This window comes from Schistocerca serialis, chromosome 2 (assembly GCF_023864345.2).
Source record: "Schistocerca serialis cubense isolate TAMUIC-IGC-003099 chromosome 2, iqSchSeri2.2, whole genome shotgun sequence".
NCBI lineage: Eukaryota > Metazoa > Arthropoda > Insecta > Orthoptera > Acrididae > Schistocerca > Schistocerca serialis.
The window spans coordinates 959,238,353-959,249,285 of NC_064639.1; the positions used below are offsets into that span (position 1 = coordinate 959,238,353).

Below are 10,933 nucleotides of genomic sequence, written 5' to 3' on the forward strand. Positions count from 1 at the left end.
TTGTTTTCTTTACTGCTTGCTCAATATACCGATTGAATAACATCGGGGACAGGCTACAACCCTGTCTCAGTCCATTCCCGACCACTGTTTTCCTTTCATGCCCCTCGACTCTTGTAACTGCCACCTGGTTTCTGTCATCGGGTAGGAGGTCAAAAAATTGTGTGCTGAGTATCTCACTCCTTACTGTGACACACTAAGACTGAGTGATGGTTGGCGTAAATGACTTCTCTTTCTAGTATTATATTCAGGAATGCTAGTGTTGTCTTCAAACCCGACTGATCGTTGATAACAAACTTCATAAGCAGTAAATGTACGTGGACGCTTCTACCAGCATGCCCAAATGTTGAAACATCTCTTTACAAGATGTTCTAGAGTGGCCATCACATATTAGTCCTATTACAATCGTCTGTGCAACAAACACTTAACAATATACACCAGAATCTGATACCATGAGTGCCGCGCGGTTTTAGCCGAACGGTCTAGGGCGATGCAGTCATGGACTGTGCGGCTGGTTCCGGCGGAGGTTCGAGTCCTCCCTCGGGCATGGGTGTGTGTTTGTCCTTAGCATAATTTAGGTTAAGTAGTGTGTAACCTTAGGGACTGATGACCTTAGCAGTTAAGTCCCATAAGTTTCACACACATCTGAACATTCTTTTTTTGATACCATAAGATACTAGTGGATGAAAGTAGAAGGACTTTTCGGAATTTTCATCTCCAAAATTTGATAATATCCGTGACGCAAAAGATGCAGAGTCACTTTCTTACCAACAAGAACATCTAAGAACTTAAAATTTACTATTTAATTCATTGATTTGTTCTCACACTTTATTTATGACGGTGTAGTGAGGCAAGGATGAATTGCGTGTATTATTGTATTTTATCTAACTTCAATTATGGAGAGAAGAGCGTGCCACCATTTTATCCAATGTGCTCCTAAGTATTCTTTGGTAATTGCATATTCACACCAATTGGTCACACTCTTGGGGAAAGGTCCAGATGAACACATTAACCACGATAATTTTGATTTATTTGGCTAGATGCAACTATCAACACCTACACAGTTCTGTTTCATAAGTATACTGAAGTAACAAAAGTCATGCGATAAGCCCGCATCTCGTGGTCGTGCGGTAGCGTTCTCGCTTCCCACGCCCGGGTTCCCGGGTTCGATTCCCGGCGGGGTCAGGGATTTTCTCTACCTCGTGATGGCTGGGTGTTGTGTGCTGTCCTTAGGTTAGTTAGGTTTACGTAGTTCTAAGTTCTAGGGGACTTATGACCACAGCAGTTGAGTCCCATAGTGCTCAGAGCCATTTTTTTTTCATGCGATAACGATATGCACATGTATAGTTGGCAGTAGTGTCGTGTGCACGAGGTATAAAAGGGCAGTGCTTTGGCAGAGCTGTGTACTGTACACAAGTGAAAGGGTTTCGACGTTATTCTTGCCGAATGATTAGTATTTACAGACTTTGAACGCAGGCTGGTAGTTAGAGCTTGACAAATGGGACATTACATTACGGAAATCGTTAGAGTATTCAATATTACGAGAGCCACATTGTCGAATGTCCCGAGAATACCAGATATCAATGATTACCTCTCACCACAGACAACACAGTGGCCGACAGCCTCCACTTAATGACCAAGAGCAGCAGCGTTTGCGTAGAATTGTCAGTGATAACAGACAAGCAACACTACGAGAAATAACCGCAGGAATCAATGTGGGACGTATGGCGAGCGTATCCGTTAGGACAGAGCTGCGAAATTTGAAGTTAATTAGCTATTTCAGCAAACTACAGAGGCGAGTGACTTTGATAACAGCATGACAACGCCGACATTGCCTCTCCTCGTCTCGTGGCCTTATCAGTTGGACCCTAGACGACTAGCAAGCCGTGGTCTAGCCATATGAGTCCCGATTTCAGTTGGTAAGAGCTGATGGTAGGGTTCGAGTGTGGCGCAGACCCTCCAAGACTCCACGAAGACATGGACCGGTCAACATGGCACTGTGCAATCTGGTGGTGATTCCAAGTGGTGTGGGCTGTGTTTCAATGGAACCGATCATTGACTGGAAATGGTTACGTTCGGCTACTTGTAGAGCATTTGCAGCCATTTATGGATTTCATGTTCCAAAACAACAATGGAATTTTTATGGATGGTGAAGCACCTTGTCACCAGGTCACATCTTTTCGCGATTTGTTTGAACAACTTTCTGGACAAGTTGGGCGAATGATTTGGCCACCCAGATCGCTCGACACCAGTCTCATCGAACATTTATGGGATATAATCGAGATGTCAGTTCGTGCGCAAACCCTCCATCGGCAAAACTTCCGCAATTATTGACGGCTACTATAGAGGAAGCATGTGTACGTCGTGATACTGCACGACACCGTGCTGAACGAGGTCCGACGTGATAGTGGTAGAGATCCCATGACTTTTGTCACCTCAGTTTAAAGTGAAACTGACGACCATAACTTGAAATGAAGTGAGTAATGTTAAATGTGGCACACATATATCTGTGCAAGAAAACGATTAGTATTTGGCATTGTGTAGAAAAAATCTCTATATCAACACGAGGACCGCCATAAACAGGGTAAATGTCGACGAAATTTTGCGGGCAGACGCTAAGCACAATGGCTTTATTTGACTCTTCAGTCGTTCTACCTTTTTTCGCTAAACTCTAGGGCAGTGACACAAATGAATCCTTTGCAGTCTTTGTCATTGTCACACTGGAGTCTTAAATCTCATCTAGAAGTCAGAGAGTCACCGCCAGAACACAGCTATCTCCGTGAGACTGCCGAGACTCGTTCAGAACTGAAACTGATGATAAAGAGTCGAAGCTGAAGTCAGTTACCCTATGACATGTTTGAATGAGACAGTTGGGAGTTCGTTTTGTGAAATGATTGAAACAAAGATTGTTTCTAGAATACAAACGGAGGAAAAAGTATTATTGTATAATATTGGACCTTTTAAGATGAATTTGAAAACAACAGGTGCTATATTCCATTGATTCATTTTATTATTTAATCAATGTAGTTGGTAAAATTTGCTACAATGACTTTAATTTAGCAGAAAATTGAAAAAACCACTCATCAATATCAATATCACATTTTAGCTTTTGGGTGTACAATTTTTTTAGGATATATATAAAATTGTGCCAGTTGTGTTAATTCGGCTGTGCAATGTTTCTGATTTACATCGAGAAAAATTTCAAAAAATGGATCAGCATATAGCAGAGAAAATGGTGTGCAAGAATGAGATAAAATTAATTAGGCTTGTTGTTGTAAAAATGTTCATTGGAGTTATCTTCTTTACTTGTCTGTTTAATGTAAATAACTTCAAGGATGTGTTGGTAATGGTTAAGTTTTGTATCAGTATTTGTACAACGAAGCACCTCATTTTGACGAAAGACGTTTCGTAGCCGTTGGAGATGACCGAATCTATAATTTTCTTATCACAGATCACACATTTGCCATGGTTCGAATTTCAGTTCAGAGGACAGTTGTAACTCTGAAAACATTTCGAGGAATGAAAATTTCGTCGCTAGACAACTGTATGACGCACAATTCTTAAATCATACATCATAAATTAAAAGATTTAAACACCTTTCTGTTACCTTAGATTACAATGTCGTCGTTGTAGCTCCCATTACGTGCATTTGGCAGGAATTAAAACAACATGCAAGCGTTTGAAAAACAATAGGTACATCAGTGCCACTGATAATTAATTTGATGTTTGATACCGGACGGTAACTCACTGATAATTAATTTGACGTTTGGTAATGGAGGGTGACTCATGCAGATCGAGGAAGAACTTATGAAACAGCGGGAACAGAAAATGCAGAATTGATTATTACAACAACGAGGCAAATATGTAACAGTAGCATGACTTTGTGTTTGTGAACAGATCATGTTCCGATGAAAGAAAACTGGTGGACAGTGTCACAGGTTAGACTATATCAGATGTCCGAGCTGTATTCTTAAAAGTTGTTAGTTATATCTTTCACCACTTTACGACCGCTCATCAGGCGTCATCTAACTTCGTCGTAGGTAGTGGTCACAATGTTTCCGGTCATCAGTGTATGTACTGCAATGACGTCCCAATAAGTGCACTGCATAGTAAATGTTTGCTCACTCCGTCTTCCGACATTCGCCTGAATTGGCGGAAGTCTTTCGTTTAGTGCCACAATATGATCGATAACTTATTTACAGACTTTATATCTTTAGTTGACGAGTACAAATAAAGTTTAGTAGGCGTTTCAGATTTTGTCGATCTTTGCTAAGAAAAAGTGTGGCGGTGAGGTAGTAGCCTCAAAGTACGAAAATGCGGTTCCTCTTTCCTTGTGCGCTGTTGCGGATGCGAGCAGACAAAGGCTAATTGCTTGAACGAATATGAGAAACAGCATCTTTGCACTTCACATTAAATGGCACCGTAAGATTTTGGTACTCTGCATGCAAAACTGATAATGGATATCTCTAGATAAGATAGGTTAATACGCAGGCTTAGTGAAATTTACACAGGGCTTCACGCTGTCAATACCGCTTCATTAGCTGGAAGCCGATTATTCATATTCAAGTTCGAGCTACCAATTTAGTGTCTGAAAACAAAATGCTTGTGTGATTCTCCCAAATATTGTTAAATGAGTCAGGAAGGCTGTTACCGACCACGAAGCTTAGTTGCACTGTGTTATATCTCTCTTATGGCAACTATGTTTGCTACAGCATTTTAAGATATACAAAAGCAGCGGATTGATATAAATGAAAACCGTGCTGAACTCAAACAAGTGCAGTCATTTCGGAGCAAAGAGCTTCCCAAAAACGATCAACAAACTGGTTTCGCATTCCAGAAGTTTTATTTCAATTAACCACATTTTCACAGTCTTTAAACTTTATGTTTATTAATCTGCGGCATATTCTGTAACCGACTCTGATTTTTTTTATTAATACAGAAATGTAACAGCACAGAAGTGCTGTAATGAATATATGTGAAAAGGCTGCGCGATGGGTTGGGCTGTTTGGGGAGGAGACCAGACAGCGAGGTCATCGGTCTCATTGGATTAGGGAAGGATGGGGAAGGAAGTCAGCCGCGCCCTTTCAAAGGAAACATTCCGGCATTTTCCCGGAGCGATTTAGGGAAATCACAGAAAACCTAAAGCAAGATGGCCGGACGCGGGATTGAACAGTCGTCCTCCCGAATGCGAGTCCAGTGTGCTAACCACTGCACCACCTCGCTCGGCGCTGCGCGAAGAATCCGGACCTGGGGTGAAACGTTTTTGGTTTATCCCTGATCAGCGGCCATTTGTATAACCATTCGAACATCTGTCTTAATGTAGATAGACTACATTACAATAAGCAAAGTTTTGAACCACTGATCAGAGCTAGAATCCCGGCAAATTTCTCAAATTTATTAATTCCTTTCTTTCACAGGAAGTTTATTTCTTGTTTCACATACTACAAGGGGTGTTCGGTAATTAATGCAACACAGTTTTTTCTGAAATCAGGCTGTTTTTATTCAGAATTCCAGTTCGCTATATTATCCCCTACTCGCTTCGCTACAAAACCCTATTTTTCAAATAATTCCCTTTCAATTCGATGGTCTTACGACACTGTACTGGAAGGGCCTGTATGCAGGCATGGTACCACTCTATCGGTCAATGTCGGAACCAACGACTTGCCGCATCAATAACCTCCCCATTGTTTATGTACTGCCCCAAACTGGAGAACGAGTGTGTCATCACTACCAGCAGAGACGTCCAATTTTGCAGTGAGACACATCTGTGGGCGGCTCACCTGCGCGATCTTGTTGCGACAATGACAGACGCCTCTCGCAACTACTCACTATAATTTAGTTCACTGCCAGATCTTTGTAGACATTGCGGTTCTCCGCCAAAAGCAACTCAATGACAGCTCTCTACCTGGAACGCACCTCCGGTCCAACACCATTTTGAAGGCTGCATATAGCGCAACCACCTATTGGAACTTCATGAAACTATAGAAGCCAAAGCGTGAATATTCCGGATGTCCCACAACAAATTCTGCATTTTTTTCAACGGAAATTGCTTGAGAAAAAAATATGTTGAATTACTTATTGAGTGACCATCGTATTTAAATCTTCTGTTTCTTGTATAAGTGAGAAAGTAGGGCAAGGGTTTAATATAGTTACTTGTCTGCAAGACAATATCTCAAGACAATACAGAAGAAACTTCTGTGGAAAAACGTAGTGGATCTGAAAAAAATTCGACTTCTGTACATTAAGTTGAGTTTGTGAAAGACTTACCCAAGGATTTCGTAAACAGAAGTCTCGCAAGTTTCAGTTCGACCTATTCGTCGTTGAGATTAGGAGCTTCGTAGACATCACCACCCACGTCGATCCAAAGTTTCTTGACTTAAGGGACGCATTTTAGAAAATTCTACACTGTTCTTTAGTCAACTTAATACGAGTTTTCTGAGTATGGCGTCTGATTTATGAATGGATTCACGATTTCATTTCAGTCAGAGCTGAACACGTCGCTCTTAACGAAACAGAATACGTATGCGGATAGGTACTTTCAGGAGAACCCGAAAGATGTGCGATAATGGCGTTACTGTTTACAATATACATAAGGGAGTAACGAAGGAAGATCCATGTGGGTGTTTGCAGATGATGCAGTTGTCTATAAGATGGTTGCAACTCCAGAAGACTGTAGCTAATAGCAGGAAGACATGCACCGGATTGACGATTAATGCACTGGCAGGCAGTTGACCCTGAACATAAGTAAATGTAGCAGTTGGCCCTGAACGTAAATAAACGTAGCGTAGCGCTTATACATGGGCGTAGATATCGACTACTGTACGATTACACTGTTGATGACAAATCATTGGAAACAGTAACTACCATAAAATACCTGCGAGTGACCATCGGTAGCGAAATAAAGTGGAGTGACCACATGAAACAAATTGTAGAAAACATTCAGACCGAAATTCACCAGAAATATCTTAAAGAAATGTAATTCATCCACGAAAGAAACACTTGTTCGACCGATTCTCCATTATTGCCCACCAATCTGGAACCATTAACAGTTAAATTAACAAAAGTGCTAGCCGTAATCCGAATGATGCCGGCGCGTTTCATTACGGGATCGTTTAAAGGCGGTGCGGGCGCGTTACGGAGATGCTCAACAAATTCCAATGTCAGTGTTTACTATTGAAATTTCGAGAGAGTGCGTTCCTGGTAGAGGTGGCCAAAATAATACTTCCTTCCACCTAAGACTCGCGAAATGAGCAGAACGAGAAAACGCGGAAGTTTACCAGCAATCATTCGTCGCATGCGGCATTCGTTAATAAAATAGGAAAGGTAACATTCTATGGCACTTGAAGTATCCTCTGCTACACACCATAAAGGGCTCTGAGCACTATGAGACTTGACTTCTGAGGTCATCAGTCCCATAGAACTTAGAACTACTTAAACCTAACTAACCTAAGGACATCACACACACCCATGCCCGAGGCAGGATTCGAACCTGCGACCGTAGCGGTCTCGCGGTTCCAGACTGTAGCGCCTAGAGCCGTTCGTCCACTCCGGCCCGGTCCACACCATAAAGTGGCTTGCGCAGTGTAGGCGTAGATGTAGATCTAATACTTCAAGTACCTCTGCTAGAGAGTTCTTCATCTGTCAGATGCCAAACTGAAAAAGTTTTGTTTGTTGAAGATGATTTTCGAAAAAATTGGCCAGGCGCGAGTGGGACTCGAGCACTAAGGGCAGTGCTGAATATGCTCTCACTTAATACAAAAAACAGTAATTTATTTGAGCTCATTCTGGATACAGTACAAAAACTTGTAGACATTTCGGCATAATGCATTACAATTATTTCCATTGTAGCCACAAAAGACTTTTAAACAAGACATTTCTTGTAAAAAAAGTGGAATTTTCTGACATTCCTATGTAAGTCAATCAGAACTGAAGTGTACTGAGAGACATACATTACCAATAATAATAACTATCTTGGAAAAGTTATGGTAAGGAATCACTTACCTGACTTACTAATACTGCATCTTTTGAAACAACATTTAGCGTCACTTGGAAGCTGTTGTATTTACCAAAGTACTCCCTAACTCATATCTTACTACTCTAGGGAAATCAAAAAGTACAGTTGGAGAATTACTGCACAGTGCAGATGAAGAATGACAATGGATAGTGTACATAGTTAGTTAAGGAAAAATAAATACTGCCAATTGTGATGAAATGCAGACAATGGAAAGTGTCACACGTAAACACTTGGTAATAAAACACACAATCTATTTCTGTAGTTTAGGAATCACCTGTGTTATCTCTCACATGAACCACGAGGGTGTGAGGAATATAAACTCGTGGGAATCCAGAGTAAAGTCCACGCAGCCTCATCAATAAAAGTGAGTTACTACTTGCAGAGGTAATAACATGCATTTACTGTTTTAAAACTGTTGTGCATTCAGTAATGCTTTCTAATGATGAATAATGATGAAAAAACAAATAGACAAGCTGATGCCCTATAGGATAAAAGCACCAATTTCTTTGTCTGCAGTAATTTATATTACATGTTCATTACAATTTGTTCTACTGAGCCGAATTTTATTTGCAAGGATATGGAGATTCTGTTTCTTTCAGCCATATGATGTGTCACTGTAATGACGGACACTCTATGGAATGAGAGAATAATTTCCTTTGCTGATCCAAATGCATATCTTTTCTCACTCAAAAATATACTTTTTTTAAACGAATACTGATGGTGTAACAACAATCTCTGTCACAAAGACAAGAAAGTATTGTTTTCCATAGAACAATGGGCATTCCGAATAGAAAATTCAGAGATGCCTTCAGAATCATAGAGAGAGATTCTTCAGTGCCCTGGTGACTTAAAAGGTTTATAGATCTCCCTGTCTTCACTTCATGTCATATGCACAAACTCTTTAAATATTAGCTATTGCGAGTCTCTCAGTATTATGACAGTCACTATAGTTCACTTATCATGTGTCAGTATGTACATTTACATCATTAGTACTATATCCCATAACAGTGAGATGATGTGAGATACCAAAACATTTTCAGACCAACACATTTTAATGTGTTCAAAGCTTCTAGGTTACCCTTGACATACTGAGTCGACCAGTTTCAAAATTACTCCACCACAAAATAATTTCAATGCTCACCTGGAATTATATACAAGTCCGAAACATCATGAAAATGGAGGAAGGGAGACATCTGGGTTTAACCTCTCATTGATGCCAAGGTCAATAGTGGTGGAGTTGGAGTCAGGAGGGATGGGGAACGAAAATGTCTGTGTTTGTCTCAAAGAAGCCATTCTGGGATTTGACTTAAGTGTACTGGGAAAATCACAGGAAACCTTATCTGGATGGTCAGATAGGGATTTGAGGCGCTGACCTTAGTAAAATTCCAGTGCCTTACCACTGTGCCATATTGCTCTGAATAAATGCAGAAGTTAGCCAAATGAATGATACACAGAAAAGTGTGACGTAATTGTCACAGTGTGTGTATAGATTTCAAAGAGTATTGTTGGTTATGTGAATACTTTTCTTAGAATTTAGAGTCTCAGTGAGTTTTAGCACATTAATAGTGGGGTAGATTTGGTGTAAGGCTGAACATTAATGACAAGAGGCAGCCTGTAATAATCACATGATGAAAGTGTTATGAATCAGTTGCGTCATAATCAATGGAACTACAAATGTGTAATTGGCAGTTCATGTTTATATGGGTATTTGGCTTTGCACAGCACGACCACCCTCTCGCCATGACAGAACTGTGTAATGGTGTCGTATGGGACCTTGATGCAGTCTCCAAGGCCAGCAGCCCGCTTTAAGTCTTCGTCCTCCGAATGGACGGCTCGCTCAAAAGTCACAGAGTGGGCCGCCTCATTGCGGGTAAGCTCGAACTTGTATCGGAAGCGCATGCTGCGTTCGGGTGGGCCCACCAGCTGCACAGCAATGTACAGCTGGCGCTCTGGGTAGCAGAATTCCTTCTGGTAGACGAATGTCTCGCCCAGTGCCATGACGAGGTGGCGCGTCAGATCGACACAGCAGCCCTGCTTGGAGATGCGCCACGAGACGCTGGCGCCGGCTGTGCTGGGGAAGCGCACGAAGTGGTTCGGATGTTGGGCCTGGGTGTGCGCCTCCAGGTCGGCGCGCCGGCCATGCCACGAACAGGTGTCCGGCTCGACGAGGCAGCGCATCGGGCGGTGCGCGCAGATGCGCTCATGCGCGGCCATCTGTGGTAACGGCGCGCGCTCGGGACAGCCGGGCTGGGCGCACTGCACCACAGGCTCTGCAGCTGCCAGCTGTTGCAGGTTCAGTGTGTAGGTGGAGGGCGGCAGCAGCGGCTCACCGCAGACCCGGCACTTGCCACCCTGTGAGCAGCAGGTGGCGTGACTGTTGGGGCAGCAGGACACCTGCCCCACCATGAGGAAGCTGCACGCCCGGCACCGAGCCAGCTGCTGCCGTCGCTGTTCCAGAGCGCCGCTGTCGTTTGCTCTCGGCGATGAAGGTAACCTTACCACCTGCGTCATGTCTGCCATAACACATCCCGTTTAGGAACCGTTCAGAAAGGCAACAAGGGGAGTGTAAAATTTGATGACATTTCAGAAAGCAGATTAGATTAGATCAGATTAGTACTTGTTCCATAGTTCATAAATACGACACTTCGTAATGATGTGGAATGCGCCAGGTTAATAAAAGGTGTCTGTACAAGATATTACATTAGACAAAATATTACATGACACTAAACATTTTAATTTTTTTTTGTGGAGGTTGGAAAATTACCTACTTACTACATCCAAAAATTCTTCTAATGAGTAGAAGGAGTTGCCATTAAGAAATTCTTTTAATTTCCTTTTAAACGCTATGTGGCTATCTGTCAGACTTTTGATGGTATTAGGTAAGTGACCAAAGACGTTTGTGGCAACATAATTTACCCCCTT

At 42.0% G+C, this 10,933-nt stretch overlaps 1 protein-coding gene across 1 annotated transcript; it reads right to left on the reverse strand.

Annotated features, from left to right (window-relative positions):
* Positions 1–9,679: 9,679 nt before the first annotated feature.
* Positions 9,680–10,522, reverse strand: LOC126456545 (E3 ubiquitin-protein ligase siah-1-like). The gene has a single exon (XM_050092293.1). It carries the CDS (start codon positions 10,520–10,522, stop codon positions 9,680–9,682), a length of 843 nt encoding a protein of 280 aa, XP_049948250.1.
* Between the last annotated feature and the right edge of the window lie 411 nt (positions 10,523–10,933).